Source organism: Gordionus sp. m RMFG-2023, chromosome 4, assembly GCF_954871325.1.
Source record: "Gordionus sp. m RMFG-2023 chromosome 4, tfGorSpeb1-WG-v2, whole genome shotgun sequence".
Lineage (NCBI taxonomy): Eukaryota > Metazoa > Nematomorpha > Gordioida > Chordodea > Parachordodidae > Gordionus > Gordionus sp. m RMFG-2023.
The window spans coordinates 33,513,742-33,535,823 of NC_088778.1; the positions used below are offsets into that span (position 1 = coordinate 33,513,742).

Genomic DNA, 22,082 nt, shown 5'->3' on the forward strand with positions numbered 1-22,082 from the left:
TAATTATTTTTGCAAATATTATCATTTTATATGAATGGGTTTAAATTTAATCGTCAATATGTTTCATTGAATCATCACAACACTTTACTTACAAGTGAAATAAATACTAAATCTTGATATTGCCACTTTCCTATCTAACACCATATCATCAATCAATTTAAAATATCACAAATATAATACACTTTTTTCTCTGACCAATTCACACAATTATTTGTTTTTAATATCATTTGCGTTTTGTAAAATAATAAGTATAAATTGTATAATTTTATTTATTTACTAGTAGAGTAAAATAATATCGTTTTACTATCTTATATAATCTTATATTAATTATTCAAAAAAAAAAATACATATATACCATTTTATTTACCACAATTTATATACGCATTAGTGGTATAAAGGTTAGAATTGCTGCCTTCCAAGCAGCAGATCCGGGTTCGATTCCCGGCTAATGCACATTTTTTTTTTTGCCTCATAAATAAAAATCTTATAAATATTTTATTTTTTTTTTAAATATTATTTTCTTCATATCTTAAAATCTCTTCCATTCTTTTTATTTCGAATGTTATCAATTATGGTATGGCCATGCCAATGACCTTCGTTGAATGTCAGCTGGACCCGCCATTTTGGTAACTCATATAATAGTAATTATTAAAATTTTTAATAATGATAATGTGTAATCCCAAAATGGCGTCGGTATTATCATATGTCATTGAGTTATCCATCCGAATGTCATTTAAAAAAATTCTCCCAATTATGTTGACATAATAAGCGTCAAAATTTTTGTTTAATTCATTCATGTCACATTGGAAGATCGTTTGTGACAGGCAAATCAAAAGTAAGTCTTATTCATAGTGGCATGAAACCTAATATCACTTTTTTTAAAACTTTTATTCTTAATTATTTGGGACAATATATTTTTAATTTCAAAAAAAAAGACAAGGTAAAATTATTAAATAATTTACATTTTATCAAACAATTTTATTAGAAATATATACTTATATATATATGTATATAATTTGTGCATTCAATATGTCAAAAGAAGTATAAATTTTATATGTTTTTTATAAGAAATTTAAATATTTTAAATATCATATGACTTATAAGACGCATTTTATAAATTTTAATAGTTTGAGTTCTTATATAAAAACACAATATTTGAGCATTTTCAAATGCTATTTTGTTAGAGATGAAGTCTACACATAATTTAATGAAATAAAGTATACATATTAAATCTTGTTTTGTTTCTCTCCCTTTTTTAATGCATTCTCAATTTATTAAAACGATTCGTAAAAAAATGAAAAATTTGCACAAACATATTGGGCCCTTATGTTAGACGGTGCCAAGTTCATCATAAATTTACTAAAAAGCTTCCAATATGACCCATTTTTAATACGTATTATATATTAAAAGATGTGGATCACCACTGCCAAACATGGTTATAATGTATATAAAATAAATATAAACGAGTAATGTATGTGGCTCAGTCGGTGATTGGGAATCTACTTGAGAACTTCGAGGTTTGTTCCCATGCAGGAAGGATTTTTTTCTGAAGCTAACCTAGGTGATTGGGGTAGAGGTTTTAAAGGAACGGGATCAAAGAATCGACGGTCCTGGATTCGATCCACATTTTGGGAATATGGCCTGAAACGATGAATCTCTTTCAAAAATGAAGATAGTGATAGAGATCATTGGAATATTTATCACGACAATGTTTACTGACTGCGTAAGTTATTCCACAATTTTTTTAAACATTGAAGGAATAACTAAATGAAGTTAAAGATGCCGATATAGAATATCGTTACGATTCTCGTGGAAATGGTAAATAATAGGCAAAATTAAATTCTTGCCTTGGATTACTAAAGGGAACGGATTTCCTTGACTTTACGCGGACCGCAACATTATAGCAGCAGTGGTTTTATCTAAGTCCTCAAGGGGAACTGGCTCACATTAATCTGGTTACAGAATTAAAGATGGGCTTCATTTTGAAAAGCCAGTCAAGTTCTAATCAATCATTGTGATTCGAATTCCCATGATCATTACTATTATGGATGATGAGGCATAAAACTTAAAAAACTTTTTATGTTAAATTTCGCTTAATAATTTTTGATATAATAAATCTTTGCCTTAACGCTCGCTCCTCATATGGAACGCTTGTTTAGTAACAAGCATAAAAACGTTCCCAATGAAAGATGAAAGACGTGTGTGCGATTAAAAACAATATTAATTTAGAAAGGAGAAAAAAATTATTATTCAAGGTTAATAAAAAGAATTATAAATATTCCAAATTAAAATTGTGATCAATATTTGTCTTCCGAAGTTTTCAAAAGTTTTAAAACTTTTGGAAACAAGTTTTGGTCGCAACCTTAGAAAGAATTTAAATAAAACATACGGTCCTTCGCAGTATTGGACCGGATGCGTTCCAAATACGCTTATCCTCGAACGAGACACGTCTCATTTCTATATTTTTCCGCCCCGACAATTTTTTTTTAAAATTTTTTTATTAAATCACAATGTTATTGGTTATGGAGTAGGAAAAATAATGTAAATTAATAGTCTTTGTATAATAGGACATCCCAATTTATGGTTTGCTGTATTAACTTAATTATATGCTTGGAGTCATGATGATAAAGTAAGAATCGTGAAATTGTGAATTTTATGGTATAATTTTAGGTTACAATATGATGCTCTATTAACTTATAATTTATGCTGTACTATATACATATAATTCCATCTATAGTATATATTTTAGGGGGGGGGGGAACAATTTGGCAATTGATTCGGGGTTATGATGGAACGAGGGATTGGGAAAAATTGGGTTTATATTTTTGAGCAAGGATCGGAAATATTATGTTGTTGTCAATAACATATTAAGTGACGATGCATTCATTAAAAGTTGTACACCAATGAAAACAGCTGGGGACGTCATTTTGATTACCCATATCATTCCTAAAAATTTTAAACGAGACCCCAATTTATTCCTATGTCCTGACGCAAACTTAATTAAAGAATTGCCTGTTCATCGAGATGATAAGGAAGCAATTTTTTCAATTTTGATAGTAGTTTTTAACAAGAGAATGTGATTACTATATGAATTATTAAAATGGCAGGTCCAGCTGATTTTGTTTCAACGACGCTTTAAGATACATTATTATCGTAAGTCTAAGTATTATTATTATGTCATTTTTTTTTCTTTTTTTAGCTTTCACCTTTTCTGGTGGTAAGCTTCTTCACTTATCTATTATAATATTAATCTTGCTATCTATTTTTATCTTTGTATTTCTGATCAATTTCACTTGTATCGATCACCGGTGTATCATTTATGAGGCCAAAGTATCTTGAACTCCCACCGGTGTATGAAATCAGTATCGACCATCGATCACCGGTGTATCATTTTTGAGGCCAAAGTATCTTGAACTCCCACTGGTGTATGAAATCAGTATCGACCAGATATCCTACCTGAGTATTCCCAACACGGAGTTATCAAATCGACAGATATCCCAATCCTGATCTCCCAATATTTGTATTTCTGATCGATTTCATTTGTATCGATCACCGGTGTATCACGAGGCCAAAGTATCTTGATCTCCCCCACCGGGGCATCAAATCAATATCGACCAGATATCCCACCTGAGTATTCCTCACAATGTCATTGGTTGTATATAATTTTTAGAATATATCAACTAAATATTTTGCCTGAATTGTTATTTTAATAGATAATAATTATTGTTAATGTTGATTTTTAAAAAAAAAAATGAATTGATATTTTTGAAATCTTAATAGGACTATTCGATGGATTTTGTTTAGCCAGTCTGCTCTCGGGTCTTCTCATTGGATTCTTTGGTTTCCGGAAAAACTCATTCGATAGACCTTAATTTAGTAACGAGACTGGAGGATTGAGCAAATCTCCTTATAAATATATTTAATTCCAATATAATAATTGGATTTTTTAAAAATGAGTCATAACTACAAAACTGTTAATAATTTGTAATTTTTAGTTAAACCACTTCTGTTTTACCGACTTGTCCGCGGGAAAATTTTCTCCCGCCTTTTCATATTTTTCCCTCGAAATAAAATTTGCCCTGGCTTGTGCTGTATGTGATGCCATGTTAATTTTATCTTATCTTCGGACGTTAGTCTACCAGGCCTGCCCAGTTATGAGTGAATTTTGAATTATACATAACTATGTCTCTTTAAACAAATTAAATTGTGTCTATTTGAACTGAGTAATATAGCCAACTAGAACCTCTATGATTTCCCCTTAGCTTAAAGTATTTGGTAAAAAACGGATGACTTTATTCATAGAAACAGTTTAAATTATCATACACAATTAATTTCTCAATAATTCAATTATAGAAAAGACATGACACCTCTCATGAACATATTGCATCTTTTATTCTGACATGATCATATCAGAATTCAGTTAAATAATTTTATATTAGGTGAGTTAACATCAAATACTCTATATAAATATAATTATTATTTTGCATTTGATAAGTAAAAATCACTCAACTTAAATAAAAATTAATGATGTTTTATTCACTATTCCACCACCCTTTATTATAAATATTTTAAAAACTTTAATATGATCCACAAAGATGAACTCCATGTTAAATATATACTTTTTATTGAGTAATTATTTACAAAATATTCGATATATATATATATATACATATATAATTTTCAAAATATGTCTAAGGCAATTATATATATATAGTATAATTATGATATATGAATATAGAATGTGTGTGACAATGTAATAATAATTCTTTAAAATATTGCACTAATAATATAAATGACTATAGAATTAATTATTAGAAATATTGAGTATCTATTTTTTACATGTTGTGGGGTCTTAATACATTTTTGATGGAGAGGAGAAGATTTAAAAAATATATATTGTGAGATCAAATGGAATGTTATGGTGGATTAATAATGTCTCGATTAGTGTTGCTAAACGGCGGCTCGTTTTGAGCCGAAAATTTAAAAACGACTAACTCGGTATTTTAACCAGAAAAATATTGTAAACCTCAAGATTTCGACAATATATTTCTAGACCTTTGTCCCTTCTATGAGCAAAATCTTCAGGCTTGGGTATTTTTTCTGGATGAAGTTCTGAGTTTAGCCGCCGTTTAACAACACTAATCTCGATCAATAATTTAAGCGACTACTATCTCCGTGATTAATTTATATACAAAAGTAATTGAATAATATCTGCGACTAATTTTATATATAAAAGTAATAATTTGGTTTATGGTAACTCTTTAGAGTTGGTTGAATATCGTCTTTATGGAGATCTCGATTTTGGAACATTTGGGGATTGATGAGATCGTGCAGAAAGGGTAAACGAGGCTCCAAAGGGGTCGAGCCTGTCATCCTAGACATCACATTTTTAACCGAACATTTATTGACATTTAAATTGGCGCCGGTAAAGCCATTCGAAGCGATTTGGCATTTTATCGCCTCCATTTTATGGAACGAAGACGCGCCAGTGTAATATTTAAGTAGCAGATCGATACAATTCATAGTCAAATTATTGCGCGAATTATTCCTTCTTAGTTTGAATTTCATTTTATCGCGGGTATTAATACTGTACGCCTTCGATATGTTGTTGGACAACATTTTTGGATAGCTATCATCTCGCGTTTTATGAAGGTGGACGTGATTTGCCTTTCTGTCAACAAATAACATTTCTTTGCAACATACTAGTCTGGCTGGAATATTTTGATACCCAAAAGGTTTTTTACCATCACCATCGCTATCTTCATCATCTTCATCATCTCGATAAGAGCGTTTAAATTGATAGGATTCGCATTTCACGTTATCATTTTGATATTCTGCTGCTTGTTCCATAGAATTGCCATCCTCAATCTTAAAGCTAACACTTCTATCGACAACTTTGAGAAAGGTATGATGCCTCTTCGACATTATACTGCCGTTTTTCAAATAACCCTCCTTACATCGTTTTTCTGCCTCATCTATATTGACTATGAGGGACAGGTTGTCATTGTTAGGAAAGCCGTGTTCCGATTTCGTATCCACCCCAATATTTTCTTTCCACACTCCATCATCATTTCTTCTATATAAAACGGTTGCTTCCTTTTCATTTTTATTTGGGCCATAAGTGTTGTTCGATAATTCGAGGTTGGACGATATTCTTAGGTATATTTTGTCATTCGGTATGGAATTGGTATTGTCCTTCATGTTGATACTTGGTTCGAAGGTGCTTATTATGCTCCCTTTCATTATGCCAGAACTATTAGGCGGTATATTACCATTCATGACTAAAAACTTTTTCATTATCTTCCTTTGGACTTGTCTGATGGCTTTTTGAAAATTTGTTCCCGATGCACTATATAAAAAAACATTTATAGCATAACTAATGTGCCGGAGGAAGTACGGTAAAGTTATCCAAATAGGACTTATGTGAAATATCATATCATTTTCATGGTTATTGCTACGATTTCGTTTCAAGGAATACATGAATAAAGCGAATCGCGAGGCGTGAAAGGGGGTGTGGAAAAGCAAAAATACCGTTGAAACGATGAGCAACATCTTTGTGACAGCCATTTGCGATTTGGAGTTTTTCCCCCTAGAATCTATTATCCCTGTTGTACTGACTGCTTGGGACACCTTTTTGAACTTTTGCTTAATTTTTATCTTATTATAACATTTGGATTTAGGGTCATGTTTCTGGTCATCGATAGACGAGTCAGCATTCGTGGTGTTTGTAGTGTTAGATTTGTTCGAGTTCCTAGGGGAATTAATGTAAAATTTGTTCATAATCTTGTAGAAGCTGATGGACTTGCCAACATGACAGGAGGAATCAATCGATTGTTGTTCGCCAAAATTCAAAATATCCTTTACCGGGTTAGGAGTTACAATATCATTCTCACCCAACGTTAGAACATCAATCTTTGTATCGTGAATATTATACGTATCCCTTTCATTTTCATTTTTTGCCAAGCTATCATTATCAAGATTAGCATGATTGAGAACTAGATTATTATTAGGATGGCTATTTAAGTTGAGAGTGTTGTCGTATATACAAGTTAGCAACGAAAATATAGAACTTTCTCTTTTGCACAACTTTATCAAGGTATTATGTTGAATGGACTTAGTAACATATGGCTCATCTTCGTTTACGCTACAGTTGAGATTTGAATGGATCGATGTATCGCCATTTTGGAGGAAATCGCTGCTGCGCGGAATGAGGGGCTTTTGTGAGGAAGACGAGGGAATTCTCTTGGGCTTACGATTGTCAACGTGTTTGGTCCTATTAAAATTTTCGTTTTTTTTCTTATTGCTTCCTTTTCTCAGAATTTTTAAAGGATTCGGGTAGGCCCTTATACTGGCGTTCTTTTGATTGATACGTTTCCACAGCCCGCGATAATTGATCAATTTGCGGGCTATCATGATATTGCAGAAAACTATGATAAACAGAGGTGCTATTAGCATGACAGTTGTCTCTATATTCTTGAGAACGTAGGATGTGTATTCGTATTCAGGATCTATGTCGCACCCGTAGTCATTGAAGGATTTTGGAATAGATTTGGGTGTCGTTGATGGTATCTCTCCCGTTCTAAGGTCGTTGATTTTTAGAAGACTCCTTCTCAGACTCTCTTGCTTGGTGATATTTAATGACAAATTATGAAAGATTTTTTCAAAAAAGTTGAATATGCTAGATGAATCAATATTCGGTTTGGTAGAGACGCTTAGGGGAAGAATTGTGCTGTTGTCGGATATATTATTGCGCTCTTTATTCGGATTAATTATAGCGTTAGTAGAATAATTCTGGTGATTGATAAACATCGTAACGAGCCCGTTGTATACCAATTTTTGGATCTTGAAGGTGTAAGAAAACCACAACGCCGTGATACCCGTCAAAGTGAAAATGACTTTGTTAGCTCTCGACATCGAGACCGGTTTCATTTCGCTTAAACGACTCCCTTTCTTCCAAGGGCGGCATATTACTAGAAATCTTTCTACCGTAAACATAACTATGATCCACACGGAGAGAGATGCGAATACCTCGTGGAGATAACTCAAGATCTGGCACATGCCGTCGCTGTTGAAAAGTGCCCACGCCACGCCATTTTTGAAATAAGGTGAGGACGAGATTATTATAATCATGGTGGTGCAGAGAAAGCCAAAATCGCTTAAAGAGAGGGCGGCCAGATAACACCAGCAAGGTACCTTGAGCAAAAAAGAATTGAAAAATACTATGACTGTCAAAACGTTACCCAGTATTCCCACACAAGTGATAACGGGTAGGACATAAAGGATGAGGAACATGCTAAGAACATGTACATTTGTCACGTGGGTTGACATCTTCAATTTTATGTTGGCGGGAGAAGCATCTAGGGATGATGGGGTATTGTCACCATGATAATTATTCTTGGTGTCGTTCTTTATCAATATGAGGGTGTTGAGATGAATCTCGACCAGAGGCGGACCAGACACCCCTTCAAATGGCGCGATTATTTTATGTTCTTTATAGTCATTGCCCATTATGATACGCGGACCGCCCCTGAAGTTTGAAGGCCATTTAACCCCTTTTTTCTTTTTTCTTTCCCGGCTTTGGCTCGGTTCGTCATACATTTCTTGGTAATAATCATCTGTGGGTAATCTATTGCTGTAATAGAATAGGTCTCTGTGGCTAAAGGCGTCGGCTATAAGTTTATCACCGGTTATAACCTTATGACTTATATCATCCATGGCCACTTTTTTCTTATCGCGGTATCCCATTATCCCTTCAGGTCCCGACTTGGCGAATGATCCTTCCAAACGTTCCTTATTATCGTTATTATCATCATTGATATTCTGGTCAAAGTTGTAAAGGTGTAACCAATTTTTAGCGTTCAGCAGTAAAAGAAACGTAATATTGGTCATTTAATTTATGATATTTTCTACTACTTTAGAAATCCGAAACCCATTATTATAAGGGTTTATTTAATTATTTTTTTGCTAATAATACTGTATCATTTTTGGTGTTAGTACAAGATGTAGTGGTTTTTCTGTCGATATTTTCTTCTTCATTGTTTGATTTTCGTTGCAGTTATTCTAAAGACTATTTTGTTTTTAACCCCAAAAAATATATATATATGTTTTGAAAGAAAACTATTTTGTAAATATATTGTATATGTTAGCGGGCAATGTGAATTTAAAAATCTGGTTTTGCCGGAAGTACATTCCATTCATGTTTGGAATACCTATCTTATGAACTATAAACAATTTCGTGGTTAACCTTTGGCTCATTTATAATTTATATATAAAAAATATATAAAAAAAATTTCGATATAAACTATATTAAGTTTAAAAGTTCCTAGAAAAAAAATTTTTATTGTCTGAAATTTATAAGGTAAGATATTCCTAAATTTTTTAAAAAAACGAGCTCGAAAAATGATTTAAAGTTGGAAAAATATAACACATTTCCGGGGAAAAAAACACATTTCCGGAAAAAAAAGCACATTGTCGCTAACATATATAATTTGAATTTAAAAGACAAAATCCTATGGATCCGAGCTAAATCTCCTCTCAAATTATATGGTATAAATATCGTGAAACAATCTTATAATCCTGAAATAATAATTAAAAAATAAATTATTGATTGATTGAAAATATCGAAACAACATGGAGGTAAGTGGTTACAATGTATCTGACTCAACGCGATCAAAATTTATGGCTATATTTATTCTTTTAATATTTATCATAATAAAAGAATAAAAAATAAATTATATAACTGTTATAAATAATTTTATTTTTTAATATATATATATAAAAAAACCAATATTTCTTCTTTTTTTTAAATGAAAAGTGGAAAAGAGGAGGGGGGGGGGAGAGGGGGGTGGCGAGGAATTTATTGAGGATCAATTCTTTCCATTCGTTTTTCCGGAAATTGCTTTAAAATAAGTGTCAAACGAATTTTTGCAAAATATATTATAGAAGCATTTTGAAATTTGGTCGATAAATTATTGGCCAACTTATTTGTGAATTTTTAAATGAACTAATTTTATTTTTTGATGATTTCGCGCCTTCTTTGATCCATTTAAATTTAAAAATATGCATTAACTAAAAGCTTTTAACTGGTTATTCGGACAAAGTTAAAATTCCGTACTTAGTCACTCGCGGTAGCCTAGCTGCCCAACGTTTCCGTTGTGCTATTGACTAGTCTCATTTAAAAAAACTTGAAGTTAGCCAAAGAAATTTTTTCATAAAACGACTCTAGAGGTTCTGCACACACATAGATTTACAGAAAAGTTCGCCTCCCTCTTTTGATCAGATCCTTCTAGGGCCTCATTTAGTAATATTTTTGGCGCTAAAATCTTTATTTTATTCGTTTTTGAAAAATAAAAATTAACAGAAATAGGGGATGGATTTAACACGTCTACCACTGATATAATTCAAATAAAGTTAAAAAGGGGGGAATTTATAGCTAACCAATTTAAAGTTTTTTAGGAAGAAAAAAAAACGCTTATGGGTTATATTTTATATCTAGGATAAACGGGCCTCGAAAAGGCTCAGACTGACCCCCAAAAAATTTTATTAGTCTCTTTTTTTAAAAAAAAAGCAGTGACTTTGGGATCAAGTCAGCTCGTTGGGATTCCATATTTATTTATTTTTAATTATATTTAGAGCAAGTCCTTCAAAACTTTGAACACCATTCAAATATCAGCCATTTGTAGATCTCGTATCAGATTGTATGTTGTATATCATTTTTTACTTCTGGAGTGGCTAACTTATCCCATTATCCTCACTTTGAAGGATTATGTGAAATTTTCCGTTTTAGAATCATTTTCACGTGAGAGATTTCTATAAAAATACTGATTTTTATCGGGGAGATAAATAAGTTTATACTCTAGTGTATTTCAGGACAATTTCTTCCCTGTTTGGGGTATATTTTTTAATTCATACAAGGAAAAATGTATTATGTTAGCGTCAATGCGTTTTTTTTTCGATATTTACAACTTTAATTCGTTTTTTTTGGCGCGTTTTTTTTTAATTTATAAATTCGGATTTTACCGGAAATAGATTCCATCATGTTTGGAATACCCAATGCCATATATAATACCTAGACTGACGATTCATTCATTAAAAGTGTTACATCAATGCAAATCGGCTGAAGACGCCATCTTGTTTACACTAATCATTATTAAAAATTATAAACGAGAGCCTAATTTATTCCTATTATATCTGATGCAAACTTTATAAAAGAATTACCGGATCATAGAGATAATAAGGAAACTAGTTATCAATTTAATAGTAGTTTTTTAACATGTGAATAATTACTATATGTGACCAAAATGGCAGGTATGCTTTTAACGACACTTAAAAATGTATTCTAATGAATGAATCGTCAGTCTAGGTATTATATATGTCATTAGGAATACCTATCTTATGAATTGTAAGACATTTACACCGTTAAAACCATTGAGTCATTTATAATTTATATAAAAAGATCTATGGAAAAACTAATATAAATTATTATTAAGTTCAAAAGTTTACGGTAAAATTGTCTGGAATTTATAGGGTAGGTATTCAAAAGATGATGGAACGTATTTCCGGTAAAATCAAATATTTTTAAAGGTAAAAAAAGGAAGACTTTACTCAAATAAGTGATTTAAAGTTGAAAAAAATAACACATTCTCGGGAAGAAAAAAAACATATTGACACTTTATAACATATATAAGAAATAAGATTTTATAGTTCAAAATTTTAAGGAACAGTTTCTTAAGAAATACGCATGCACGCCCTCGTGGAATGATTTACCGAATAAACTTACCATATTTCATAATTAATAAGGGTGGTCATTAAAAATTTTTAAAAAATGACGTTATTTAAGGAAGAAAGAAAGAAAGAAAGAAAGAAAAAAAGAAAGAAAGAAAGAAAGAAAGAAAGAAAGAAAGAAAGAAAGAAAGAAAGAAAGAAAGAAAGAAAGAAAGAAAGAAAGAAAGAAAGAAAGAAAGAAAGAAAGAAAGAAAGAAAGAAAGAAAGAAAGAAAGAAAGAAAGAAAGAAAGAAAGAAAGAAAGAAAGAAAGAAAGAAAGAAAGAAAGAAAGAAAGAAAGAAAGAAAGAAAGAAAGAAAGAAAGAAAGAAAGAAAGAAAGAAAGAAAGAAAGAAAGAAAGAAAGAAAGAAAGAAAGAAAGAAAGAAAGAAAGAAGAGAAAGAAAGAAAGAAAGAAAGAAAGAAAGAAAGAAAGAAAGAAAGAAAGAAAGAAAGAAAGAAAGAAAGAAAGAAAGAAAGAAAGAAAGAAAGAAAGAATAGTAAAAAAAGAGAAGCTTTTAAGTATATATTAAATAATTCTTTAAAGAATAGAATTAAAAAGATATATAGCTTCAAAATGGAACCACTATACATAGGAATAGGGGAAAAGGATTTGTCCCTTTGAAAAAATTGTGAGAAGCGTATATATTATGTCAATTTATTATTTTACTGTGAAAATAAGATTAAGATATTCAGTGATCACCTACAAGTGTTGTTAAACGGCTCTGAGTCTATTAAAAACGGCTAACTCAATATTTTATCCAGAAAAAAAATAATTATGCAAGCCTAAAGATTTTGCTCGTAGATGGTACACAGGATTGAACATCTATTGGCCAAATTTCGATGCTTAGGTCAATATTTTCCCGAAGAATAAACTTTAAAAAAATTATCTTATAAAGGCTATCGCCAAAATATCATAATCATTTAGGATTATATATTTACTACTATTTATAAAAAAAAAATATATGTATATAAATATACGAATTAGAGATCTGAAAAGGAAATCCGGCCCTTAGTCAGCCCGGCCTGATGCAGATAACTAATACGAATGTAAGTTACCTCCTTATAAATATAATGTATTTAAATTGAAGTTGAAATAAAACTCTTTTGAAGATTAAAGGCCAGGAAGTCTCTTTTTTTTTTTAAAAAAGAATTAAATTAATAAATATTTTCTTATATCTAAGTTATAACTGTATACCGATTTGTATAATAAGAGGCTTATTTTTTTTTTGAAAAATGTTTTCGCATTTATAACATGATCTGTCTCTACAAGACAGTTTAGGGACGGATAACACTAACCGATATTTCTAAGACCTCATCTTATTCTTTGAGTCTGAACCCATCGAGCAGCATCATCCAAAATTTTAAAAAAAAATTTTTTGATTCATTCTTGTAAAAGATTTTTTGCAAATTAAAATTCCGAATTGTAAGCTAAAAATCTTTAAAATTTTTTTAAAATTATTTAGCATTTAAAACTTTGGTTTGAACATAGCGTTCATTATAAAACCCTGTTATGCTGTATTTTTTTTTGTATTTACCATCGCGAATTCGTGCTAATTTGTTTTTTATCGTAATAATCAAGATCAAAAAAAAATAAATACAAATTGTCTAATTTTTATTAAAATCGAAATGTATATAATCATTTTTAATATATATAAATACCAAATAAATTTATTTTTAAAAACCTTATTAGCCATAAATTTTTTTAAAATTTAATAACTTATTAAATAGCGCTCATAATTGTATATATGTATATCTAATTCATGGAAGTTTTTTTTATTGATATGTCCATCCTAACGGGATAAGGAATTTAATATGGATTTGGAATCTATCAATTTTTGAAATCATTTTTTACGTAAGGAAAGATTTTTATATTTTGAGAAAAATTTTATTTTGGCCCGAAAAATGTATATCATATAAAAGTAAATTTACCCTTACGAATTTTAAGGTATGAAAAATCCCATTCTTAATAATTTAAAAAGAAATTATGAGCATAGTTTCTCCAGTCAAATCAAATGGCATATGGACGATGCATTCATTAAAAGTGGCACATCAATGAAAAACAGCTGGGGACGCCATTTAGTTTATCCCCAATGATCAAAATCCAGTTACTATATATTATGTACTATTTGAAATATTTTTTTTAAAAAAAATAGCATGCTCTATACTCTAATAATAAAAGATTTACAATTTGGTTCTTGGTTTGTTCGCCAACTGAATATTTCTTTCTTTCTTTCTTTCTTTCTTTCTTTCTTTCTTTCTTTCTTTCTTTCTTTTTTTCTTTCATTTTTATTTAAAATTTCAAAAAAAAAATAAATATATATAAGGGGGTTTTGTTTTAATTTTTTTTAAAATATATATATAAATTTAATATATACTTTTCTGGGGAATAAAAAAAAACTAACGTAAAAGGGTATTCCACAAAACAAACTAAAGATGTATCGAAATGTTATCGTTTAAGTATCGGCCGATACTATTTATGTTTACCGATAATACCAATTGGCCGTGATTTTTTTTTTAAATTGAGATTTATCTCGCGCCATCTTTTTCCTTTGATTGAGGCCTCAAGAAAGTTAACAATTTTATTTGTTTTTTTTTCTTCTTTCTTTTAAGGTCTTATAAAAATTATTTCTCACGCAACCATATAAGGGCGCGGTCTTTGCAAGCAGGAATCATAATAATAATTAAAGGAGCTATTTTCTACTAATTACCATTTATATCTATCCATCATATTTATCAGAAAATAATAATATATTCCTTTCATAGGTCTTAATGCATCATACGTTTATACGATTTTATAACTATAAAAATATATAAATTATGAATGTAATTGTTCATCAAAATTATTTTAAGATAATTGGTAAAGATTAAAAATAAAATTAAAATTTTTTAAATACCTTTAATAAAAATTAATAAAATTTACATCCAAACGATGAATTTTATTTATTATTTATAAAAGACAACCCATTATACTTAATATGTTATAATATCTTCAAAAATTAATCAATATTTAAAAATTTGAAATTTTATAGTAAGGAAATATACTGGTAAAAATAAAATAATATTAATAAAAATTTATTTTATATTAACTTATTACATTAATACATATTTTCATTAGAAATAAAATAATTTTATGCTTTCTGGGTGTGCGTAATTTCTAAAAATTTATTTTTATTTAATAACAAATTACAAAAAAATTTTAAACTGGCAGGGTCAGAAACGTGCTTAATTTTGTCTAGATATTTTAGGGGATTATCCAGCCTATAATTTCACTTCGGTGTCTTCTTGACCCAATCCTCTATGCCAAAAAAGAGCTTCAACTCTACTCCTTAATCAATCATTTCAATGACGATTCGATCCTCACCCCTCACCCCCCCCCTATCTCTCCACCATCTGAGCTTCTAGTCAGCGTGGTTCCGCTGCCCTTCGCGTGAAGCTCTAGCGCAATACGAATCACTTTAAACTCCGCCAACATTACAACAACAAAAATTTTAATAAAATTACAAATTATGCTTATTTGGTTTCTCATAAAAACCGATAAATAAGGTGGGGGGGGGGGTTATATTGTATAAGTCATTATAAAATTAGAAGAGACCTACAGCCTGGCCCTAAATCAGTCCGGGGTTACATGGACCAAGCCCTATTTTAATTTAATTTTTTTTTAATTCGACATTATCATCTATAAAAATTAAATGTATTATATATTTAAAAATATCCGGGTCGGGCCTGGAAAAAAATCAGTGCCGGGTCGATTATAAAAATATAAATCCGAAGCGGACTCGGCCGTTCTAATGATACCTCTCTTAATACTTCATCTAGAAATGTACTATACAAGCATGAAGATTTTGCTCATAGAAGCAACAAAGGTTCTGACATCTATTGGCGAAGTTTCCAGGCTTAGGCAATATTTTTCTGGGTAAAATATTGAGTTAGCCGTCTTAAAAAATCGGCTCAAAACGAGCCGTATATAAAAAATGCCAATTCTCTACAGTGGATTCCTGTTCCAAGATCTCTTAGATTCCCCCCGACATCAGAGATAACTAGTATAGCTTTAAACTTTGTACCACATTATTTCTTTCGTGAAAGGTAGTTGGAAGGGGGGAAGTGAATATAAAGTGAATGAATGTGATGGGTTAGGAAAAGGGGAAATACAGATTTTAAAAGGAATAGATTATATTATAAGGGATAAATGGTATCCATCATATAATCTAAGGAATTTATAAAAAAGATTATAATTAATACAAATATAATATAATATCTCGTCTAGTCTAGGAACTAGACTGTCTTGGTTAAGTTTCTGTTCAAAAAATAAAATATTAATCAATCAATTAAAGCATTTATTTTTGATGGTATGAGCTATTAATTATGATTTATCTGTACTCTTATTGATCATCAACAATTCTACCTCCTTGTGTAATACAAAGATATTTAATATAGGTTAATAATTTTAAATCATAAAAAAAGTGTAGTGGGGGAAAAAAATTTTTGCTTTATATTTATTAATAGTTTCAATTAAGTTTCTCCAAAATTTGTAATATGGGATTAAGCTAAGAATAGAAAGAATTTTTATATATATAAACGATTTCAGTGGAAGGATGGAAAAGGGGGGGGGGGGGGGGTTAAATTTTTAAGCTGTAGTTTATATATATTTCATTTTTATATATCAAATATAAAAAAATATATATAACACTATAGAACTTTCTTACACAACATTTAAGCTTTAGTAATTGAATTGTCATCATGCCATAAAACACCGACGTCATTAAAAGCTTTTATCGTCATGTTTTTACATTACCTTTAACATAAAAAAAATTTTCATTCAATTTTTAAATGATTTATATGTAAATTAAATATAAACAAAAATGGTCATTAGTATTTGGACCGACCGGACCGGACTGGACCTAAGGTCGTACGGTCTGGTCTCATTTGACTTAGCGGTGCATTGGTCTGGTCTCGTTTTAGAAATAAAGGCCCGAACCGGAAGATCGGATCGTTGCAAACACTAATGGTCATTCTAATTAAAACCGCTTAATATCAACTGTTTTTAGGGGAAAAAAATCTCTGGGTTCTGGCAATGACCCTCGAGTTACGTCTTGTATGTCTCCTAGGGAAGGGATAAGTTTTTGATTCATCATACATCAATAGCGATTTGAATTGACATTTGTGGGAGACACTGAGAAGCTCCGAAATTAAGGATTTACGTGAAGACTAAGGTCACTGAAATTAAATCACCTGTTCTCGGGTCCCCATCTGATGACAAAATAGCATTCTCTAAAATGTACCGTTCGTTGGCCGCCGCGTGTCTTATATGGTCGGCCTTGACATATTACGTATATGGCTAATAGATTTTATATCTATTGGTGGCATATTCTGATAAACGGTTAAAATAGGTGGCGGCTTTGCAATGCTTCCAACCACATTTATAGCTAATGAAAAATAAGAATAATCCAACTTTATTTGTAATGGTATCACAAATAGCGAATTATAACGGTATATAGGATCATGGGGTGATTAACTCGGATAGTAAATACTAAGAAATTTAAATAATTGATCACAAAAAGAGGTGTTTTTGTTTATTTTTACATGATGAAAAAGGTTATCTATAGGAAGTGATAAAGGGAAGATATCATCATGCTATTCATTCAAAGTTGATGCCAAAAAAAAATGAAGACACGATATAAGATTGAATGATCATAAATCTTAGCCTTCCATATTTTGACCATCTAAAATCTCCCAATTTAATATTTAAAATATTTTCTAATAGATTTAATAATTTTATAATATAAAAATGTGTTTAAAATTGGTAATTTTATTTAAAAATTACGGCAAAACGTAAACGCTCAATTTTAAAAAGCAAGACAATCTCAATTTTAAATATGGTATGCGTTACGTTTTTTTTTATATTATAGAAGCACAGCTAAACCCGAACGGTCAATTTTGTGAGCGTTGTTAGGGTTCAATTATGGTAAACGAGTTATGTTCAAGTGTCGCGTTACATAACGCTACTGAAATAAATCACGGGTGATTCTTGATGGTGTCAATAATTATTGAAAAATACCGCTCAAACATATGTTTATTTTCCAAATTTCATCGTAGCGTTACCATCATAGCGCTCTATATTTATAAGTTATATACTTATTTATCGGCTTGATTTTGTTAATAAAAGCTACGTTAAATAACGCAACGCTTGAACATAACGCGTCTACTATAAATGAGGCCAGCAGTCTCATAAAATGCAGTGTTGTTAAGCGGTTCCAATTCTAGCCTATTTTTAAAAACGGCTGACTCAATATTTTATCCCAAATATTACGCAAGCCCTAAGATTTTTCGCTCATAGAAAGGCACAAAGGTTTTGAACATCTGTTTGGAAGAAATCTTGAAAGCTTAAGCAGTATTTTTTCTTGGCCAAAGTATTCAGGTAGCCGTTTATAAAAAAATTGCCTCAAAATAACATGTATATTTAAAATATATGTACACCATTATAGTGTTGTTAAATTACTTGACCATCTCTATTGTGGCGTCTGAGTCTCTCAACTTGGAGATTTGATTGGAATATTGTTGGAATAAAAAACATGGATACGCTGTTTTATATTTGACTAAAGTTAGGTAGTTAAACAACACTCATCTCATTATATTTGCGACTTGAGTAAAATTTTTAAATAAAAATTAATATTGCCAATACGTGCTCGATTAAAAATTAATATTAATTTTAATTTTTTTTTATAAATGGGGGAAAATTAAAAAAATCTAATTTCTTATAGTAGTTGCATGGGCGGATGTTAGAAATGTTAAAAAAAAATAACTAATAAAATGCAATTAGGTCCACATAAAAAATGCGTGTGTTTTTTTTTAAATTTTGATATTTGTTAAATATTATATAAAGTTGTATATCGATTTTTATATATATATTAAATGGATAAAAAGACATATTTTTAAGATATTCGGTTGCTTGCCATAAAGACAATTAAGTGGGGAAATGCGATGACATTAATAGTAACCTATCCTGGCCATTAATTTATCAAAAATGTGTTTACATTGATATCAGCGGATAATGATGTCATTTGATTGGTGTAGATATATTTCGCCTAAATGCCTTTAACATTTACTAAATGACTTGCTCACCTTTCAATGCATTTTTAAATGAATAAACGGTCATAATTCATTCGAGTAAAAATCTATTATTTTTTTTAAAAACAAATTTTTCGCACCATATGTTTTTTCTTCCATTTTTATATTTCCATTTAAATTCTACAAATTAAATTTTTCCAGTTTTTTTAAAACGTATAGAAAACAAAAAAAACAGAACAAAACAAAAAAGGGGGCAATAATTTAATTTGAATTATTTGTGGGAGTGAATTAATCATAATGGACAATATTTTCAATTCCTTCAGATAAATGTTCTGATGTAGTGTTGTTTAACGGCTGTTCGTTTTTAGCCGATTTTTAAAAACGGCTAACTCATTATTTTAGCTAGAATATTGCCTAAGTCTCAAGATTTTGCTAATAGATGTTCAAACTTTTGTTCCTTCTATAAACAAAATCCGTCTAGATTAAATATTGAGTAGCGTCGTTGAATGCAAATCAGCTGAAATCGCCATTTTGGTAAACCCTTATATCAATATATTATCATTTATTAAATGGTTAACCTTGCATCCTTATCATCCCGATGATCGGGAAATTCTTTAAGAAGTTTGCGTCGAGATATAGAAATAAATTGGTCTCTCGTTTAAAATTTTTTAAATAATGATACGGGTTATCAAAATGGCATCCCCAGCTGTTTTTCATATACGTAAACTTTTAATGAATGCATCGTCAATCTAGGTATCATTATATGTCATTTGGGTTATTTATGATTTATAAAACAATGGACCCTTTGGATTTTAGCTAAAAAAAAGGACCAATCTTATTAAACCATTTATGTGCGCTTATAAATGACATTCTTTTAAACTTCCCTTCCCCCCCCCCACCACACCTTGCCTATCTAACCTTCTAACTCTAGTGTTGTTAAACGGCTAGTTATGAGTCGATTTTAACGGCTAACTCAATGTTTTAGCCAGAAAAATTATCCCTAAGCCTCGAGATTTCGTTTGATATATGTCTAGACCTTTGTTCCCTCTAAGATTAATATATGTCTAGACCTTTGTTCCCTCTAAGAGCAAAATCTTCAGCCATAAGTGCCATTTTTCTGTATGAAATATTGAGTTAGCCGTTTTTAAAAAATCAGCTCAAAACGAGCCTTTTAACAACACTACTTCTAACCGTCCAAGAAATTCGCGGAAAAAATTTTTTTTTCAAAATAAAATATGCCACCTTTGGGAGAAATGAAAAAATTTTTTTTTCATATTAATTGAAAATATAATCATTTACATTACCTTTTAATTAATTAATTTACTAATGTAAAATTAAAATTTGTGTTTGTTTAACGGCACGTTTCGAGCTGAATTTAAAAAAAAAATACGGTTAACTCAATATTTTATCCAGAATACTATTACGAAAGTCCTGAAGGCTTTGTTTGTAGCAAAGGTTTTAATCTCGAGGCTTAAAGCAATTTCTGGCTAAAATAATGAGCGAGCCGTTTGACAACACTACTTGTTTACGTTACAAGAAAATAAATTAGAAACTTAGATGATAAAGTAAATAACTAATTTATTCTACCTTCGGCATTCGCAGGTTAATCGAAGTGTTTACAGTTTTAATAAAAATTTCCTTCAAAGTTTTAAATTTCGAAAAAAAAATTCACAAGATTCTCAAATTCGAAGAAAAATTAAGCGATAAAAATCAGATACCTCCAGCCCCGGTCCGTTATACCCGGGCTAAGTCGGTCTGGGCAAAAAAAAAATTTTTTAAATTTCTGGGCCGGCCAGTGCTAATGGCACATCTACAGGTCTCTAATAATATTTTAAAAAATGATAATTACTGCCCATTTCTTATTGTCTAGAATAAAAACCATGTTCCGAAATTAGTTATTCTTTTTTAACGAAATCTTGAAAAATTTAATTTTTTTTCTTAATAAAATAAATAAATGGTCAACAACCACAAACATAGCAAAAATGAGAAGGTTATTTAAAAATATTGTGAATTATGGAATTAAAAACCCCGACAAAATATTGGTAGATTATGGATTATATTTTAGATTATTTTGCGATGATTGAAAAAAAATTCCCCAATAAAATATTGTCGATTATTATATGTAACTGTAAAAATTAAAAGGGATAAACTGACTTATATTGGAATAATATAATGGATTCGTGCTTTTGAACTTACAAATAAAATAAGCTTGAACCCCTCTCTTCCTTCCGTGCCAAACAACCCCTTTATTGTATCACCCTAGGTCTGTTGGCGTATAATCTTTTTCCGTATATTATGCCATTTAGAAAATCTTTTCTTATTTCTCCGACCTTAATTATTGTTACCTCGATATCTTTTCATATCACATTAATCATTATTTGGTTCATCAGACGGGAAGAGGGAAAAAATTATTTTGAAAAGAGGTTAATAGAATATATTTGGTGATTGCTTAGGAGCGCATATAATAACGCGAACAATAAGTTCTCCCGATTTACAGACTGGCAGTGGAGTAACAACTGGGGATGTAAGAAATGACCGCAGTTGAAAACGTACGTAGGGGGTCCTTTAATGATTCAATTCCAAATCGGCATCGATGTTTAACTGAAAAATCTTACTTTCCCTACTATGGCTTTACACTTTAATACAAAAAAATAATAATAATCACAACAAACGATAGTTCTGCGAAAGCAAGATACACAATTTAGATATTACGCTAATCTGAGCTTAGCACACACTGGGTCTTGAGCTGAAATTGCAAGGCATTTTTAATACATTTTCTGTAATGAATTCCCCATAATGTTTTAGCGATAATACCCGATTCCCTTAATATTTCCGCCATAAGAAGAAATGTGAATCGCGATTATATTTGCGTTTAAACTCATTGACTCCGCGTTTATATATTTACATCCGTTTTAATAATGCAATGAGGGTAAATGTTTTTCGTTACATAATATATAAGCGGAAAGCGTTAGCGGTTAATACCAAACGCTAATAATGTATTCGCGGAAAATTTAGCGATAGCGCCAATATATATGTAAAGTATTCTTAAATTTTTTCTTAAACAAAACCTAAGAATGAAGAATTGAAAAAAAATGTATAATAATTTTTTTTTAAACACTTACTTACAACGTTTTAATTTCTCAAGAATTATTTATTTTATTTTTTTTGAAATTTTGAAATGAAGATCTCCAGGAATATAAGAACATCCAAATATCGTAAAATACTTAAAATAATCTTCTATAGAACTACCTTTT

General features: G+C 30.3%; 1 protein-coding gene and 1 non-coding gene across 5 annotated transcripts in view; one reads left to right on the top strand and one right to left on the bottom strand.

The window, feature by feature from the left end:
• The first annotated feature begins 381 nt into the window (after positions 1-381).
• Positions 382-453, top strand: Trnag-ucc (transfer RNA glycine (anticodon UCC)). The gene has a single exon. It is a non-coding gene; the product is annotated as a tRNA-Gly (tRNA).
• A 4,383-nt stretch (positions 454-4,836) lies between these two features.
• LOC135928907 (uncharacterized) overlaps positions 4,837-22,082 on the bottom strand; it is a 48,120-nt gene continuing 30,874 nt past the window's right edge. The window contains exons 1-2 of one of the 4 annotated variants that reach the window (XM_065465360.1): positions 21,951-22,026; positions 4,837-9,067 (exon numbers count right to left, since the gene is read on the bottom strand). In XM_065465360.1, coding sequence (XP_065321432.1) covers positions 5,224-8,889 — 3,666 coding nt within the window. In that variant the 5' untranslated portion in view covers positions 8,890-9,067; positions 21,951-22,026 and the 3' untranslated portion in view covers positions 4,837-5,223. Of the gene's footprint in view, positions 9,068-18,259; positions 18,377-21,950; positions 22,027-22,082 lie in introns of those variants that run through there. The other 3 variants (XM_065465361.1, XM_065465359.1, XM_065465362.1) reach the window with 3 other exon arrangements.